Source organism: Choloepus didactylus, chromosome 16, assembly GCF_015220235.1.
Source record: "Choloepus didactylus isolate mChoDid1 chromosome 16, mChoDid1.pri, whole genome shotgun sequence".
Lineage (NCBI taxonomy): Eukaryota > Metazoa > Chordata > Mammalia > Pilosa > Megalonychidae > Choloepus > Choloepus didactylus.
The window spans coordinates 18339772-18360662 of NC_051322.1; the positions used below are offsets into that span (position 1 = coordinate 18339772).

General features: G+C 33.1%; 1 protein-coding gene across 5 annotated transcripts in view; it reads right to left on the bottom strand.

The window, feature by feature from the left end:
* The window catches only part of RELCH (RAB11 binding and LisH domain, coiled-coil and HEAT repeat containing), a 131791-nt gene that overhangs the window by 105232 nt on the left and 5668 nt on the right, over window positions 1–20891 (bottom strand). For all 5 annotated transcript variants that reach the window (XR_005212164.1, XM_037805636.1, XM_037805635.1 and 2 more), the window contains exon 2: window positions 1824–1913. Coding sequence is in view for 4 of the 5 variants with exons in the window: in XM_037805636.1 (XP_037661564.1) it covers window positions 1824–1913 (90 nt within the window). In the remaining variant the exon portion in view is untranslated. The remainder of the gene's footprint in view (window positions 1–1823; window positions 1914–20891) is intronic.

The window sequence follows — 20891 nt, forward strand, 5'->3', positions numbered from 1 at the left end:
TGAAAAAATATCCTGATTTTTAAACTTAAGAAATAGATGTAACAAATGAAATGTCTGACAACAAATGTAATGTCTGACAACAATAGCTGATTAAAGGTTAAAGACCCTATATTTGCCTATTGGGACAATGGACTCATTACTTGTGTTATCCCTGCCCTCCTTCTGCCCAAGACTGGCATAGGAAAATAAAGAGAGGTTTTGTTCTTTCTTAGATGTCTCTTCATTCTTAGTGAGGTTTATATGTGATCAGTAACAGGCTATGGTACAAGAGTTATTCTCTTGGAATAAAATGTTCTTCTTCCCTTTTCCAATGAAGATGAAAGACAACAATTATTTTTATATGAGCATACTATAGTAATTGAAAACCTGCTTAATCTGTCCAAATTTATAGACATTGTATATTCCTTGGGTTAAAAATATAAGGTCAAAATCATCATTCTTAGTTATGCAAATCTGTAGGTTATCCAGGTTCACTACTCTTTCTTCACTCTTCTCTTCCTGTTTTTTCATTTAGCTTATTAGCTCACTGTCTATTAAAGAGTTTAGATCAGATAGAGGGCGTCAGTCTTTGTATTATGAAGTCGTAATAAAAAGGATGGAGAATGAAAATGTTATAAATAGTGAAATTTGGATGGAGGAACTTTTATTTTCTAATCCTTTTCTATCTATATTGCTAAGAATAATTCCAAGCAATTAATGACTACATATTTAAGCTAAATATTTTGCTTTTCATCAATAATATTTTACTTAACTAGAAGACAAATACTAAAATACCTCAATAACAGAAATACTGATGAAATTCCTGAATTTGACTAAATCTAAAATGCAAATTTTCAAATGGATATTAAAGGAAAGAAAATAATTATTTGGCCAATTTCTGGATAGGAGTTATTTTCAAATATACAACAATTTGTACAATAATACAAATTAATATACAAAACCACAAGGTCCATCTGTTTTATGGAACATTCCTCCTGTTGCAGGAATGCTCGCCAATCTGGTAGTTCAAAATACCTAACTGTCTGTCTGCTTTCCTCATCTCTCTCATAGCCAAAGTCTTATGAAAGCTACAATTCTAACAAGCCACTCTAGAATGACTTCAGTGGCAGGGAGCCACAGACTTGTGGAACAAGAAAGGTACCAGACATTTGACACAAGGAGTCAGGGCTCCCACACTGGTGAATTCCAGAATGGAGCCCCAGCAGAGTTTAACAGGGCTCATCTGGTGTGGGCAATGCAGATGGGATACAAATTGGTCCTCTGGAGTCCCTACAGATCCAATGATGAAGGAGAGAAAGCAAGACTTGGAGGACAGGGTGATAAGGAGACTGCAATGTGCAACCAATAAGAAGAAAGGATATTGGCCTGCTTACTGGAATGGATAGGGCCCTCAAGCCCCTGCTATACCAGGCATTAGCCCTTTATTTTTTGGATCACAGGAAAGTCAAGAGGAGTTGTTCTTGGAGAGAGGCTATGATGGACAGAGAACTCAAGATCAAAAGAAAGAGGCTAAGATCCAATTAACTTTGTACTATACCACGGCTAACTTAAACCTGGCACTAGTATTACAACTGTATAATTTTAGCTGTAAGCGGAACTCAGCAAATTGTGCATATACGTAACCAGAAATTCACAACACCACTGGAAAAGGAAGTTGGGGGTGGGATGTTCCCTATGGCCAATAAGTAAGTAACAGAACTTTGTACAATAACTGTATACATTATACTCATATACCAAATTGTAGAAGAGAATTCCTCAAGCCACTTCATTATTTCTGGAATGCCAAAGAATCCAGATCTATCTGCCTTTACAATCTTACTCACCTGCCACTCTCTCATCTGTTTCCCTGTTACCATCATCTGAATATCTTGCAAAGTCTAAGGAATCAAGTGTACTGATGCTCCCAGCTCGATCTATAATAAAGAGAAAATTCAAAGAATTAAATAAACAGATTTTTATTTAATTGTCAAAACATGACATGGGTATTCAGTTACCTACGATTATTTCCAGTTATTAAAACTATGATTCTAAGATCGAAGAATTTCATTACAATAATAAAATAAGATTAAAATGCTCACATCAATTAAACTACTTTAAAATAACCCAAGTTTCCTGCCCAAATCTCTGGCTAACATCTGTGTCACGCAAACAGAGAATATAGCAAATAGCCCAGCTGATTAGATAAAAACAAACAAACAAACCTGAACTGAAATTTGAGCTGCTATCCAAGAGACAGTTAGCAGCTTGAATTCAAACAAGATAATTTCTTACTAAACAAAACAAAGCAACACTCTTCAAATAAATATAAGAATCCAGTCTCCACAACATAACACTCATATTGCTCACAGTGCAATCCAAAATTACTTGATAGGGAAAAAGCAGGAAAATGTGACCCAGTTTCAATCAATCTTGACCAACTCCAAGATGATCCAGATGTTGGAATTAGTAGGCTAAGATTTTATATCAGCTATAATAACTATGCTCAGTGAAGTAAAGGAAAATATGTACACAAAGAATGGAGAGGAAATCTTTGCAGAAAATAGAGAATATAAAAACTCCCAAAAAGAAATTTAGAACTGAAAAATACAATATCTGAAATTTAAAATGGATTGGTTAGGTTAAAAACAGAATGGAAATGGCAAGGGAGTCAGTGATCTTCAAGACAGATTAACAGAAATTATCCAATCTGAAGAACAAAGAGAAAAAAAGATTAAAATCAACGGAGCCCCAGTGACCTATAGGACAATAATAAAAGATCTAATATATGTGCAATTAGAGTTAACAGTAGGAGAGGACAAAAATGGGGGAGGCACAAATTCAAGAAGCCCAGAGAACACCACACGGGCAAAAGAGGACAACAAAAAGGCACATCATAAGTAAACTGCTGAAAACCAAAACTAAAGAGACTGTATTAAAAGCAGTCAGAGAAAAAACAACACATTACAGACAGGGGAACAATGATTTCAATGACTGCAGCTTTCTGCATCAGATTGGAAAGGAAGAAGTAAAGCTGTCTCTATAGATGACATGATCTTGTATATGGAAAGCCCTAGGGAACCCTAAAACTAAAAAACTATTAGAACTAATAAATGGATTCAGCAAGGCTGTAGGATACAAGAATCAGTTATATTTCTATACATTAGCAACAAACAATCCACAAAAACTTCTGGAGCTATGAACGAAATTAGCAAAATTGTAGGGTACATGATGAATACAAAAATGAGTTGTGTTTCTATACACCAGCAATGAATGACGCAAAATGGAAATTAAGAAAACAATTCTGGTTACAAAATCACCTAAAAGAATAAAATACCTAAGAACAAATTTTACCAAGGAGGTGAAAGACTCATATGCTGAAAATTACAAAACACTGCTGAAAAAAATTAAAGACCTAAATAAATGAAATACATCCTGTATTCAAGGACATCCCTGTTCAAAGAGAAAGCAGCTCACATTCTAGTGGGAAGGAAATCAATAATTAAGTAAACAAATCAGATTATGCTCAAAATGCCATAAAGAAAATAAAACAAGGCAAAGGCAGAAGAGTATACAGTTGTAGGTTGGGGTATAATATTAGTGTGCTCAGGGAAAGAAAGCCCTCTGAAAAGACAAGAACAGAATGAAAAAAAGACTAACCATTTAAAGATCAGGAGGGTAAAAGGTTTCAGGGAGAAGGATTATGAGACAGCCTGAACTGGGAACAAAAGAGGGCAATGTAATCAGTGTAAAGGCCATAGGAAAGAGTTTGAATTTTATTCCAAGTACAATGGGAAACAGCAAGAACACAAACATGTTTAGAAGTTCATTTTGGCTGCTATATGGAAAGCAGTTTATAGAGAGACCAGTTAAGAGGCTATTATAGGTATTAGGTGAGAAATGATTGGTTTTGGACTACAACAGTGACAGTGAAAATATGAGAAGTGGTTAGATTTGGGTTATTTTCATGTAGAATTAACATATCCTGCTAATCAACTGGATGTGGATATAAGTAAAAGAAAGAAAACAAGATGATTTCTAAAGTCCTCATTTATTGAATCTGTAATATGGGATGCAAAAGGTGGCTGGAGGGGCTTTGGGGGTTCTGTGTTTTAGGTGCATAGTGATGGTAGTGGGGTGAGTCCTTGGCTTTTGCCATTTTCAAAAGTCTCACCGAACAGAAAACAATATATAACCACTCTTATTTTCAACGAAGAAATCAAAGCTCAGACATGTTAAGGGCTACCCAGGGTGACATAAGTAGCTAATTCAGAAAAGACACAAATTAGAGGCTAGGTCAGCTCTAATTTAGACCATGCTAGTTTACATAGTACTTAAGCTCTATATAATGATCCAAGGGAATAGATTATCTGTGTTCAGAAAGCACAATCCGGACAAATGGATGAAGTTATAGGAATATAGATTTGGACTCCACAGTAGTCTCTCCCTCCTCCTTTTAAAGCAATTAATACATACCAACAATTGAAAATGGTTGACTCTTCATATATGGCCATGACATTATCAATTACCACTTATCTTCAACTTCCTACTAAGGAGAACTAAGTGAAATTCTATGTATATCAGTTCTCTTAAAACACCGTGTTTCTACATGAAAAAGTACTTAATTTCCCTACAGTTTAATTATACCTGATAAATTATAAATTGCTATTACTTAGGTTTTAAGAAAATATAAACAAAAATGATAGGAACCAAAGATTACAGTACCTGTCATTACAACAGTTTCTTTTGGCATAGTCCAGGAAATATCAGAACAACAACAGTAATCATAGAAGACTCAAATAGTTCATATTAAAATTGGGTTGACTCAGAAATACTACACAGCAATAAAATAGAACTACTGATACATGGAGCAACATGAATGAATCTCAAATGCTTTATGCTGAATGAAAGAAGCCTTACACAAGAGTACATAATGAATAATTTCATTTATATAAAGCTTTAGAACAAGAAATAACAATTTATGGTAGGAAAAAAATCATAATTGTGGTTCTTGAGGCACGGGTGTAGGTAGGGTGGGAACTGACTGGGAGGGAGCATGAGAGAACTTTCTGGGTTGATGGTAATGGTCTATAAATTGATAGGAGTTTGAGTTACCACTAGTGCATTCATTTGTCAAACTCATGAAACAGTACTTTTAAGACCTGTGTATTTCATTGTTGGTAAATCTACCTCAAAAAAAAAGAAAAAAAGAGTTCTAAATAATATTGGGCTCTAGTTTCTGATACACATGCTGAAGTATTTAGGGTCACATGTACTGATATCTACAATTTACTTTGAAATGAATCAAAAAATAAGATGGATTATTGAATGGATAAAGGGTTGGAGAGATGTACAGATATGAGATAAAGCAATTATAGTAAAATGTCAATTGAAGAATATAAGTGGTAGATATATAGGTATAAATTCTTTCAACTTTTTGGTAAGTTTTGTAATTTTTATAATAAAATATTGGAAAAACTAAAACAAATACACAAAAGAGAAAAAATGTGCTAAACTAAAATAAAAAAAGGTCATTTACTGTGTTTTCCCCCATCTGTGAAACTGAAGCAAAGCTTCACTCTTAGTGACAGTCACTAAGAAAAGAAGTAAATTCCACAATAGAATGGATAAACTTTATAAGGCTTTTTTACTTATAGATTTGGACTCCAAAGTAGTAGGTGAAAACAGAAAATGCTAAACTGGAATATACCAGTGACCTATAAACACACTTCTGGATAAATAACCAATACCATATAATGTAAAAATGGAGTTCCTGGATCACAATATACATATGGTACCTAAAATTTCTAGTTCTTCAAAAAAATTCATCTATGTGCATTTCTCCAGTGTCTTGTACCACAGCATAAATAAGAATTTCCCCCTGCAATTATAAAAATAACACATATAATTATAAAAATAAAGGTACAAAGAAGACTTGATGTTACCCAAGTACCACTAAAACCAGAACCATATCATTAAATTTTTTCTGCAATTTCTAGATATTCATTTTTTTAAACTCTTTCCCATGTCTACATATATGTAGATACACATATTTATATGCAAAATAACCATACATAACAATTTGAATTCCATCAGCAGTATATAATACCATTTGTCAATCTCAGTATATTTATATTTAATCTTCACCAATTAAGCAGTCTAAAAAATCATATTTTGTTTTATTATGCATCTCTGATTCCTGGTGAACCTGAATATGCTTTGAAAAACATACTGGTCATCTATCTTTTCTTGGTGCGTTTTTTTTGTGTGTGTGTGAGTTTGAGAATTTTCGATTCACATCCTTTGACCATCTTTCTAATATCTAGATTTTCCTGATGTTTTAGTTTATCTAGTTATTACTGCCCTATCCAGAAATTCCTCTTCTCCTAGTCACATGTCTCAGCTACTCATCAGCTATACTTACATCCACAACCTGGGAATTAAAACATGTAGTCCCAATAGGATGAACTTTTTCAACCAATATTCAGGTATTGTGACACCAGATCTTACTTTTTATGTCTAATTTTAATGAAAATTCAAGTATGGTGTTAGCTATTGATTTCAGATAAATATTTTTTATTATGTTAAAAATCCACCTATTCATAGTTTTCTTCCCCCTTCAGGCTCACATCAATTTTTCTTATAGTAAAATTACCTGAAATACAAGGATTGCACCCAGTGGTGTGTTGGAGATGGTATGTACTGGCTCTTGAGTGCCAAATATTAAATTTTCAGGAATATTGTGAGCTGGCTGTTAAGCATAGCCGTTATTAAAAACCAAAATATATAAATATACAATTCAGTAAACAGTGTTAAAAGCAAAGGAAATACTCAAAGCTTATCAATTCCTAATTATTATACTCCATTTTATTAATCTGTGCTGTTGTGGTTATTTAGGTCCATTGTATCTGTATGATGGAAATGCCGTGTAATGGTCTGCTACTGCACACCTCTTCCCAACTCCAAGTTCAGTGATCACAGTGGTTGCTCGAAACTAACAATGGAAGGAGAATTTCATCACAGAAATAGGCAAAGGTTATAAATCAGGGCTTGATTTATTGTTTTATTGTCCATACTTAAGAAAGTGAGGGAAAAAATGTTGAGAAAATTTTAAAGTGTGTCTTGAATATTGTCACTGCAATGTGAATATTACAATTGAGAGAATATTCTCCTAGTATTGAGAAACTATTATCCAAATCAGTGAAGAAGTCACTCACTTGATGAATGGGTTAAATTCCAATATATGTCTTGTTTGAACTTCACTCTTTAGCATAAACAAAATTATCAACCAATATTCATAACAGAACTACACTCGTTCGTCAACTGCAAACAATGGCTATGGACACATGAGTCCAGCAGAATCAATGAAAGCATTCTGTGAGAACTGATTGGTTATATGGAGTTTACAATAAAGTATATTGTGTTTTTCATTAAAAAAAAATATATCTGCTTACTGCTAGTTTACTAAATTGTTCTCCTTTTTTTCCCCTCCTAATATATGATCATACATACATGACATGCTTAGATTAGAGCCTATTTATTTGGCCATGATACATTATTCTTCCATTACACTGTTACTATTTCTCTGAAAGTTTCAGAGAACTCATCTATACAATAGGGATGGTCTCTAGGGAAAACAAATATATTTTAATTTTCAACTTGGTATTATTGCGGCAATTGAGAAATATATTCAAAATATTTTATTAGTTCTAAGTCAACAATTTTATATTCTCTGAGGAAAAAAATTTCTGAATTTTGGTAACATACATGACACAAAATTTCCCATTTTAACCACTTTCAACTATACAACTTAATGGCATAAATTACATTCACAATGTTATACCACCATAACTACCATCCATTACCAAACTTCATATCACCCTAGACTGCACCCATCAAGCATTAACTCCCCAATCCCCCTCCCCTCTGCCCTTCACATGCCCCTCATAACCTGTAACCTAATTTTCTGTATCTATGAATTTATTTATTTCATGTAAGTATAATCATACAATATCTGTCCTTTGTGCCTGGCTTATTTCACTCCACATGGTATCTTCAAGATTCATCCACGTTGTAGCATGTATCAGAACTTCATTCTTTTTTATGACTGAAATAATACTCCACCATATTATTTATCACATTTTGTTTATCCGTTCTTCCACTGATGGACTCCTAGGTTGCTTCCATCTTTTGGCAATTGTGAATAATGCTGCTATGATCATCTGTGTGCAAATGTCTATTCGAGTCCCTGCTTTCAATTCTTTGGGTATATATCTAGGTGTGAGATTGCTGGGTTATACGGTAATTCTATACTTATCTTTTTGAAGAACCACCAAAATGTTTTCCACAGTAGCTGCACCATTTTACATTCACACCCACAACGTGTGAGTTCCTATTTCTCCACCTTTTCTCTGACGCTAATTTTCTCCTTTTTAAATAATAACCAATCTAGTGGGTGTAAAGTGATATATCATTGTGGTTTTGATTTGCATTTCCCTAATGGATGATAAGATGAGCATCTTTTCCTGTGCTTTTTGGCCATTTGCATATTTTCTTTGGAGAAATGTCTATTCAAATCCTTTGCTCATTTTTTAATTGATTGTCTTTTTGTTGTTGCATTGTAGGATTTCTTTATACTGGATATTAAAATCTTATTGGTTATATGGCTTCCAAATTTCACTTTATTAATGTCCTTTGATGTACAAGTTTTTAATTTTGAGTTAGTCCAATTTATCTAATTTTTCTTGTGTAGCTTATGCTTTTGGTGTGAAGTCTAAGAGTTCTTTGCCTGATACAAGGTCCTGAAAATATTGTCCTGTTTTCTTCTAAGAATTTTATAGTTTAGCTCTTATATTTAGGTTGTTGATCCATTTTGAGTTAATTTTTGTATACTGTGTGAGACAGGGGGTCCACTTTCATTCTTTAGCATGTAGATATCCAGTGTTCCCACCACCATTTGTTGAAGAGATCTGATATCTTTTTAAGTAAAAACTATGATATCACATAAGTAAAAATCTAATTCATTAAAATCCATTCCATCTTGTCAGAAAGTAGTTTTAACTTTGATTGGACTCACCTATAACAGATTTCATAAGTAAAATGGATTTTGGAGTTTAAGCTTAGTGATAGGTAATATTATATCTCCAAGATAAGCTTGCTTCTTCAGATTCAGCCACAATTACTATTCTAGGGCTAGCAAATGCCTTTAGTGCTCAAAATGCTCTAATATAAAAGTGGAAGAATTTGGAAAAATTAACTTCTTTTACTACTTTTACTACCATATTTTAATATGATGTGTTTTAAACCACAAAGGATTTCTTCAAATACCAGGATGTCTGTGGTATAACTTCTTAATAATTCACTTTATAACTTAGAACTTAATGACCAGGGACTTTCTTCACAGTAGACAAACAAGAAAAACCTGTTAGTAAGTTTTATCAAGTTCTGAGAACTAAATCTATTATACATAATGTGACTATAAGGTATGCAGATTGATTTTATAAATTACATACAAAGATAGTTTTATTTATATTTACATTTCATATTTTACCTCTGATGGCAGAATATAGTTTTACTATAAAAGTAAAAGTTCTATAAAAAAAATTCATTCCAGATCCTTGCAAAGTTATCTTACATGGAAATTATGTAGCACTTTAAAAACTGCCTAGCTGCTGAATGGTAAGAATATTGATTAATTCAATTAAACATTTATTAAGAAACTACTGTATAGTAGGTTACCAGCAGGAAGATAAAATAAAATATTAAAGAGTAGTTTTTTAAAAGACATGGATATATTGATAAATCAGTGCATGTAGGGGTGTTTGTGTGTGCTTACATATGGATTAAATATTCTTGTAAATACACACAAGAAATTATAAATAGTAGGAGAATTAAAAATTTTCACTATGTACCCCTCTCTGTACTGTGAATTTTTTGTTGTTTATGTTTGTTTTTATTTCCACAGACAGACATCTATTACTTTTTATAGTATGGGAATTTTATTATTCAAAAGTCACAAAGGTACCTAATTCACAATTAAATGATAGGAAGAAAAATGATGTTAAACAATTAGCTTTAAATCACAATTCTTTCAGTAAAAGTCATTTACTGAACCATGCCTAAAACAGTCTATGTTGTGATAAATAGAAATAGAAAGACATTTGAATTTAAGATAAATTTATCTTAAAAGTAACTGTATTTAAACCTGAGATCATGTATAACTATTTTAATGTTATTCTCTCAAATTAAGAAGGATCTTAGAGATTAATACCTGAGAAAGAAAACCTATTAAGACTGGAAGTAGTGCAAAATCACAGTCAATACTTATGCATGCCAGAGTAAAACCACAAAGGTATTCTATCTCTGACTACTCAAGCTCAGTTTTGAAATGATTTGGAGTGCCACAGATAAAGTAGTAACCTTAATGATAAAGATAGGAAGGATTTAAAATACTTAAGAACAAACATACTATAGTAATGGGAAAAGGTGAATTTCTGGGTATACCAGGAGCTAGACATCATTTTTTGAAACGAAACAAAACAAAACAAAACAAAACAAAAAAGGGGGTGGGGGGGCACTTTTTACTTCTATCAGTTGCAAAAACAGTCACATTTATATTTTCCTGATTCTCAATTCTCCAATGCTGGGGCTAATTTTCATTCATCCCAATGTTCACAATATTTGAGAACTTGGGGGACTCCTAAAGATAGTCCAACACCCTCATTTTTACAGGTGAGAAAACTGAAGACATTTACGTATTCAATGAGTATTTACTAACCCACTGTGGTTGGGGTAGAGGGTAGGGTATAAAGATAAAATTCACTAAAACTTATCTTTAAATACACTTATAAGCCTTTGGAACTAAGTCATGTACACAGATAACAATAATACAATCAGATAAAATGTTAAGGGTTTAAAAAATTAATTTGTGAACAAGCTAGGATTAGAATTCACATCTCCCAGTTTGCAGTTCACTGTCTTTTTCACTTTGACACATGTTCCCAAAATGAGCTAAACCTCAAAGTCTAAAGATTTAAACTTAGGAAGAGATTTAAATGCTGAAACTTTATTGACTAACTACTCAAGTTAAAATTTTCCTAACTATTTTCTATAATGCCAGGTGATTTTTTTCTTTTAATACCTTGTTTGCGGATTACAAAAAAACTAGAAAGGAGTGTATACAGACCATTAGGATTACACAAAACAAAAACCAAAAACCAAAAACCAAAAAACCCTCTCAGCTGATATTCAAAGAGCAAAACTAACAAAACTTGATTTAAAAGGGAGAAATAAAAATCTCTCCAAAGGTTCAAAATTTAACTTCACGAGGCCAGGTGATTTTACCATATGAAAGGCTATTAGGAAAAGAAGATGATTACTATTTAACAACAATAGTTGTTATTATTTTAAAATTATTAACATTTTCTGTGCCAGATACTTTACACAGATAACCTTATTTAACTTTCACAATAACCCCATGCAGAAGGAGTCATTACTATCTGAATTTACAGAAGAGGAAACAGAACCTTATCTAGAGTCATACAACTAGGAAGTGGCAGAATAGAAATATGAACTCAAACTCTGACATGAAAGCCTCAGCTCTAACCATTAGTTCTCTTGAATAATATGTAAGAACATCTAGGGTCAGATCTTCTAGATTCCAGGTAAAGTGGGCTTGATACTGTGAATGACCTCAGGAAGACAGCCTTGACTCCACCCTGCTCAGGCAAAGTTGAGGAAATAAAATAAAGGCTAATTTCACATGGAAATATTCCAAACTTCTAAGTTTATAGGATACTACTACCTAAAGACTATTTCTTTAAAATTAACATTGATTCAACACGTCTATGTGAGGCATAATATTAAGCACTGGAGATACAAAGATAAATAAAACATGGTCTCTTCTCTATACTCATGTTAAACAGACATTTATAAATTGCTTATTATTAAGTAAGGTATTTCTTCCAGGTGTGAAAGACATATAAGATGTGAACTCCACCCTAATGGCTTAAAAAAATAATTTAGTCGGCTAAAATATTAACACAAAAAAATCAATAATACTATTGGGATTTCATTAGAAACTCATTATATTCACAAGCCTATACATAATTAGTTTCCATAAATGGAAGACATAAAATATACACAAGTTGAGAGGATTTAGAGATCACTACTAGCTGGGGAAGCTTCAGGGAAAGGAAGAAATATATAAACCGGACCTTCCACTAAGGATGTACAGGATCTGGAAAAACAGAAAAGGAGTGACAGAGGATAAGCATTCTAAGATAAGGAAAAATAATATGAACAAAGGCACCAAGTCAGGAAAATATATGGCATGTTCAAGGGATGTTAAGTAAAATTGTGAGTAGACTAAAGGTTTTCTATATATGGATAACATAGTTCAAAAGGCAGAAAGAAGCAAAATTATAGAGAAAACTTCTTTATTATACATTTCCAAAATAACATATTTTAAAGTCATTTTATCATTTACTATACAAAATGGGAAAAAAATTCTTAAAGAGGTTTACAAATTCTTTTTTCTGTAAAATATAATTTTGCTAACAACAAAAAGGCTTTTGGACAGGAGGAAGCAATTTTAAAATGTTTCATTTAGCTAGAGAGATATGAACAAATAGCTTTTAAAATCAATTAAGAGTAGGGATGGAGGAAGAGATTAAAGCCACGGGTACCAGTTATAGGGCTAACTGATGGTCCAGATGTGAGCTAAAGGCCTGAACCAAGGCACCACACAAGAAAGAACCAATAGGTAGCTAGAAATAACATATAACTTGATGACACTACTTGAGCAATCTTACCCACTACAACAGGACCAGCTGGTTTTAAAAACAAAAGAACATCATTTCTGACTGCTGGACTTTTGAAATAATAGTGGGAACATGTGGTGGAAGGCTACACCCATGATCGCAACTGTGGTTTACTCCTTGAGGCTTAGTCATGCTCCATGACTAGACCAGAAACTTAGATGTCACAAAGCAGCAAAACTTCAAGATCAAAAGAGATACTTTTTTTCTAACTTGGGTCTTGTTAGGTAATTTCCTTCAGAAGAACAATTGAGGACTATATTTGTCTCTAATTTCAGACTTAATTGATCCTGGTCTATGGTCCAGATATCCTATGATCACCAAGAACAATGTATGTCCTGATTTGGATTAAGTTTAATGCTGTGCAAACACCTTGATTAAAATGATGCTTCAGGGCAATTATTCACTTCTGCCTTAGTGTGGTGCTATAGTTTGTCATTTTGATTATTTTTCAAATGATCAGTTTTGTACTACCTGGCTTGTCTTCTGCATTAAGGAGATCAGTTTCTCTGAAGGAATTAATAAGACTACTCTGAATGAGCTAAGATGCTTTGCCTGATCGTATACTGAAATAATTGAAGAACTTTTTTTGAGCCATTTTTTAAAGCAGACATGAAGTATCGTTTTGGTGTAGTGGAAAGACTTTGAAGTCAGTGATCTGGGTTGGAATCCAGTTTTGCATGTGGTAAGATATAAAAGATAAAGAAGAGTTAAACCCACCACCCACAAACCACAATCCTCTTCTGCAGGAACAATTGTTTAATCTTCTGTATGTATTCTTTTAGAAATATGTTAGCTGCATACAAATTTCTTTTTGTACATAAATGGAAGCATACTGTAATCTATTTACTTTATAATATACCTTGGTGATCATCCCACATTAGCATATATAGATCATTCTGTTTTAATTAACCAATTCTTTCCTGTTGAACATTTAGGTTGTTTTTCAGTCTTTACTACCTTTACTTATAAAAGCTATTAAAAAAATATAGGTTTATTTTTTATGCAAACAAGTATGTCTATAATAAATTATAGAAATGGGATTGGAGATTAAAGGACATGTATACTTAAAAATGTGACATATGTTGCCAAATTACCTTCAAAAGAAGGTCCTACCAAGAGTTCATGCTATCTTACAACCTTTCTATCACACATATTTTGATCAAGATTACACTCAGAAGATGATGTACTTACAGAGAAAATCTGTCAGGAAGAGTCCAAAGACTGTAGATTCAAAAACTGCCTATTTATACTTTTCTGATATGGGCTTCCTGTTTAGAGGTTTAGAAACCAAAATCAGTATCCTTACCATTGTGATTTATTAAATAGTATGAAATACAAATATTAAATTAATCATTAAGAATGATGATAAAATGTGACTAGAGATTTGGCGGTACATTCATCCCTCTCATTATTCCATCCTACATTCTTTGGTCAATTCTCTTCACTCACACATCTAAATAAAAAAATCAGCTTCAATCCTCATCATGATTGTAAAGAATAAAAGAGTACAGCCCAGGAAAACAATATTACCTATGGTGGCAGGGAGTCTAAAAATAGCTATGATAGGATTACTGGTATATGGCTACAAAGTTGTAAGTATGACAAAATTTGGTCTGAACTCCTTGTATAGCCCTGCTGATTTCCTTGAATGCTAATCTATCTTTCCTTATAACTCCGTTAAACATACACAAAGCTGGTGAGGTGATAGCTTGCTGAAAAGAGACTGTAATTTATCTACAAGACTAAATCCTACATGAAAAGTTCCAAATTGGTAGCCTTTGGGCAATATTAATCCCCACCCCCACCCCCCATGCCCATTGTGTTTATTTAGCCTGCAAGATATTGAAGCAAAAAGAAACAGAAATAAAAAGAGAGAAGTTAGATACCAACATTTAAGACTGGGAGATGTCGCGTAAGATCTTTATTTCTGGCCAAATAGAGTCTTAAGTTCTTCAAGGCAATTAAAGCCTGAGGAATGAGTGCCTGGTTGAGAAAGACATGTGTTCTACAGTTTGCCACTGTCTTTGTCACTCTCTCTTCATCACTCTCTATTGTCTCATGCCTGCCCTACTTCGCCTGCTTAGGACAAATCTCCTTTCCTATCCATCAGTTAGTTATAAATCTAAGTAACTAACCATTGCCTCAAAACAACACAATAAGAAGAAATCTAAGTTATGTTTTAAATCTAATTTCTTCTTATTGTGTTGTTTTGAGGCAATGGTTAGTTACTTAGATTTAAAACATAACTTAGATAAATGTAAATGAAGATATCTCTAAATTGTAGGTAAAATGCCTTTACCTACATAAAATGCAATGCATTAACTGTATGGTAATAGGTTTTAATGAACCATTACAAAATCTTAACAATGTTCGCCTTTAAATAATTTCTTTTACACTTCATAGTCTTACTCTCTGCCAATGACTTACAAATTTTACTCAGCTGATGTGCCAGTCTGGATGTATTATGTCCCCCAAAACGCCATGTTCTTTGATGCAATCTTGTGGGGCAGATGCATCAGTGTTGATTGGGTTGGAATCCTTTGATTGAGTGTTTCCATGGAGATGTGACTCAATAAGCTGTGGGTGAAACATTTGATTGAATCACTTCCATGGTGATATGGACCCCACCCATTCAGGATGGGTCTTGATTTCATCACTGGAGTCCTAACAAAGAGCTAAAAAACAGAAGGACCTCAGAGCAGCTGAGAGAGACATTTTGGAGATGGCTGCTGAAGCTAAGAGAGGACAAAATGCCCCAAGCGCAACATTTTTAAGAATAAAGAGCAGCTGAGAGAGGAGTTGGAACACAACCCGGGATCAGAAGAGACCAGCCAGGTACCTTTCCAGCTAAGAGGTTTTCTGGACACCATTGGCCTTCCTTCAGTGAAGGTATACTTGTGTTGATGCCTTAATGGACATTTTCATAGCCTTCAGACTGTAACATTGTAACCAAATAAATCCCCTTTATGAAAGCCAATCAATTTCTGGTATTTTACATAATGGCAGCATTAGCAAACCAGAACAGCTGACTTTCACAGCAACCCATGAGGTAGGTATTATTATCCTCACTTTACAGATGAAGAAACTGAGGAATGGAGAGATTAAGCAATTGTCCAAGGTCACACCAGATAAAAAAGCAGCAGCAACAGGCTACAAGCAAGGTAGTCTCATTTCAAAGTTTCTGCTCTTAACCCACTATTGTGTGCTACCTTTCCTTTAGAATCAGCAGCCCGTCTTTGGTATAACTTATGGTAGCTATTCAAATTTCAAATTTCTCATGTGAATTTCAAGCACAGCTGTTACTAGTATCTGCTTTTTAAACTATTTTTTCAGTAAGAAATATGGTTTTGCTGTTATTCTTTTAATTAGGACACTATATATCCATCAACCCAGGTTAACTCTATTAATTGGTACTGTTAGACATCGCCTATCTTTCTTATCCTTTCATCATCAGCAAATTTGATTTAGTCTTGCTTCAATACTTCATATTTTTCTCATAAAAGAAGAAAATCATTATAAAATGAGTTTTGAAGTTCTTTCACATATATACTGTCATGTGAACTTCATTAAGACCCTGTGACTAATAGTGGGCAAAAATTATAACCCTCCTGTTTCAAAGGATAAGAAACAAAAAAGCTCAAGGAAGTTATTGATTTACCCAAGGTTACAGAGCTGGTAAGCGGCAAAGGCAGAATCGAAGATCAGTCATTGGTACTACAAGTGCAGCGGTCTTCAAACAAATTCAAAACTATAGCTGGTATGGCATCAACCTACTGTTGTCTTATCAGGTGCACATCTTCCCACAGCTACTTTTATAAAGCCTATATTTCTCTATTTGTTCACATCAATGTGAGAGATCAGTCGTGTATCCTGCTATAATCCAAACACATCAGCTCTAGAACATTGTTCTTGATCCTTCTTGTAGTTGGGTGTTATCTTTGTTAAATCTAAGTAGATATCATTGCTGTATTCAAGCGTACTCGGTAATTCATTTCTCAGAAATCTATGAGGAATCTATTCTTAAACTATCCAATTTACACACCACTTGTTCAGTTTTTCCTGTGTAGATTTTCTGAGTAGGTAGATTTTCTTAGTTGGTAGAAACTGTATTTGTAAGAGGGGTCTGAAAGACCTGACAAGCCCCATGGTCTAGTGAAATGGGGCCAGCAACCATTTTACAAATTAATTGCAATACTGAAACAAATATTCATATAAGAGGGCTGACGCAGATCCACCCCAAGTGAAAGCAAATCCCACCAAAATCAATCAAACAGGCACTGTGCTCAAAATATGGCCAAATAGCAAAACACTTGTTATTAAAATATTAGCAAGTATGTTTTGGGTATATAAATAAGTTAAAAAAACAACACATTTTATCATCAAATCTCACAGTGTTTATATACAGAAGCCAATAAAAACTACTTGTGAGGAAAAAAAAATAGGCCCTTAACATTTAAGACCTTTCCCAATTCATATTTGTAATTCAGATTTAAATGGACTGCATTTTTATTCCAAGGTAAAAGTTCTTTTCCGGTTGGTGACCATTAACCCACAGTGGTTGTGTGGGGGAAGGGCTGTTAAAAGTCATAGAAAAGCAAATTAACCAAATTTAGTTTTTGGCCTTAAAAATATCAAACAAAACTGAAAATTATACCCATTCTGGAAGGTTTTTCCAACCAAAGTTAAAAAAAACCCCACAACATTCTGAAGATCATCCCCAATTTTTTAATTTAAAAAATAGGAAGTGTAATTTAAACTTTTGCCAGTAATAACATCTGCTTTCCCTATTAATATCCTTATTTTGCCTCCTTTTAGAGTACCATAACAGCTTAAAATGTCATACTGCAATTTTACCACTACCCAAATAGAGTCATCAAGCAGTAAGCTAGATAGTAGTAATCGGAAAGCTTCATGTTCCCAGATGGTGCTTTAAGCAAAGCAAAATATAAAATAAACATTATCTTTCCTATATCCTAACTTATTTTCCTTTCCTCATACAGGATAAAGAGTCTAAATAGGGTTAAATAATATGGTTACTATTTAATTCAAAATTTACCCATCCTTGAGGGTAAAATTTAAATTTTATTTTCTCCACAAAGGTCATTTCATTACCAGAAGCGACAACAATTTTCTTTCTATTTGAACTTTTATTCTTTTAACAGTAACACAGAAGAGTATTCTATAGTTCTTTCATGTGTTAGTCTTGCCTCCCTGTCACTAGTAGCCTAAGGACATGCATTAAACTTGTCTGGATCCCTAATGACTCTTAACTAATTGCCCAGTTTAATAATATCAATTAATCTACAAATATTGAATAACAACTATATTCAAGTCACTGTGCTAGGCACTTAAAATATCTGATTACATTTTCACAAGAATTAATAATTTTCAAACTATTGGAAAGGCATATGCAAGAAAAATGAGTTATGCAACTGCTATTTTTAAGAATGCCTATGGTCCATACAAGGTGAGAAGTCTCATTCAGTTAAAAACAGTGAATTTAATAAATTTTAGACATATTCTATTGATATTTCCTCTCTCAAAACACAGAGGAAGCAATGAACCCAATTCCACCCCAAAGGAGAGGAACTAATTTTAATGTAGAAGAGTTGGGAACTTTGGAATAAAGCAATCATGTCATCTTAGCACTGGTGAAACTAAGAAAGGAACACTCAGCATAGTGAGAGATGTATGTTCAAGGAGTTCTGAGAAAAGATAGGATCATTAGATAGAAGATTATGAACAAGGAGGAAGATAACTAAAGAAGGCTGCAGGCTCTCAAGTGCAATGTTTACATTCAATCATGAATTTTTCTCTCCCGAATAGCTGCTTTTTAAAAATCTGAAGGCATGGAAAATACAGAAGAAAAGAAACCCATCACTAAAAGGCATAAGTCACTTGCCCCCCCCACTTGGCCATTTACTATTTATACTGTGCAAAGAACTGGGCTCAACCTAAGAAATCACCACCCAATTTTGATTAGGGTCCTAAGGCTTCAACTGGAACCAGCATTCTTCTGGCTAAGTTACTACAGTCTACTCAGTGTCACCCAATGACATTGTTACAATGTGTATACTGCATTCTAACTGCAAAGCAAAACAATTATTAAATGGAAATTATCCTGGCTTAACTGGTAAAAATAGGAAAAAATATAAATAATATGTGAGTGTATATATATATATATATATATGTATATAATTAGTGCATCAAGTAGATCTAGTAGGAATATTACAATGATACAACAATTTATCAAACCCAGAGACTTCCTTAGGATATTTATTAAAAGTTATTCTATTCATTTAAAAATATTCTTCTACTGAAAACACACAAATTTATAAAGCTATAAAATCCTTTTAGTGTTTGAATGTTTTGTAGATCTGGATTATTATTTCAGTCAAGAAAAAAAAAAAACAACAACAGGATTAAACACAGTATAGAGACTTTTAAATGTATTAAAAGCACTACTATACTACAATATTAACCTTAAATAGTTGGCAGATTTTTTAAGGCAATAAATCACTAAGTCTTGCAAAATTAAATTTTTTAAACCTCACTAAATAAAGACTAGTACTTTTAGGTTATACATTTATTATTTTGAAGTATATTTTGAATTTTCAGATGAGATACCTACCAATCAAAATGTAAACAAAAGCAAATAAAAATAATTTAATGTTTTAGATAATCCATACTACTGATCTTTAATGTGTCTATAATCAACCAATAAGAGCTTATTGAGCCTTTACTAAAAAATCACAACCCCACTAGCAATAATTAGCATGCTAGAATTAATACAGAGGACCTTTAAGAAGGGCTGTGGCCTAGTTATAAAGATTTATTCTCAGAATTCCTAAAATACAATTTGTGTGAACAGGAGCTTAATCATAATCTTCAGAACATGGTTACTAAGCACAGTTTTACAGGAGAAATATTTTAGCCTTTATCTATTTTCTGACTTGATTAAGGAATTTACAGGCATTGATATTTTGACATATACAACACATTTGTACTTGAACTGTACTAAAGCTTGTGTTATAAATATCTGGCCCAAACTTAAAGAACTGTTCTTCTCTTTCTTTTCATGATATCTTCATTAAAATATAGTTCCTGTCATCACGGACGTAAAAATAAAAGTTTTCAACTACAAAAGTTCTACAAGAAAATATACGAGAAAATCTTTGCAACCTTGGGGTGGGCAAATATTTTTTAAATATAGGAAACAAAGAGCATGAACCATTAAAGAAAACAATTGATAAAACCCGACTTCATGAAATTAAAAACTTCTGTTTAAAAGACATTGTTAAGAAGATGAAAAGGCAAACCAAAAACTGGGAGAATATATTTGCAACACTCATATTTGATAAAGGACTTGGGCCCAGAATAAACAACTTTTACAACTTAATAATGACATCCTCCCTCAAAAAAAACAAAAACAAAAACAAAAATAACACAAACCACACTTAAAAAATCCTAATTTTAAAAATGGGCAAAAGATGTGAACAGACACTTCAGGAAAGATATTCTGAGCACAGCAAAAGAGGCTCAATATTAGTCATCAGAGAAATAGAAATTAAAACCACAGCAAACATCGGTGAAAATAGGTAGGGGGTATATTGGAATTCACTGTATTATTTTTACATTGTTTTTGCAACTTTCCTGTAAGTTTGAAATATTTCAAAATAAAAACTTTTAAAAATCTACCCCCAAAACCACAACAAGATACCACTACATCCTCACTAGAATGAGTTCGATTAAAAAGCTTAAAATACCAAGTGTTTGTGAGGATATGGAGCAATTTCAGACTCTCATACACAACTGGTGAGAATTTAAAATGGTACAACCACTTTGGAAGATAATTTGGCAGTTTCTTATAAATTTAAACATATACTAACTATATGACCCAGCAGTTCTACTCCTATTACCCAAAAGAAATGAAAACACATGTCCATGCAAAAATATGTATAAGCATGTTCATGGCAGCTTTATTTAAAATGGCTGAAAATAATACAAATGTCCAACAACAGGTGAATGGATAAACCAGTTATGGTATGTACGCTGAGTACTCAGCAATAGAAAGGAATGCTCTAATACAAACAT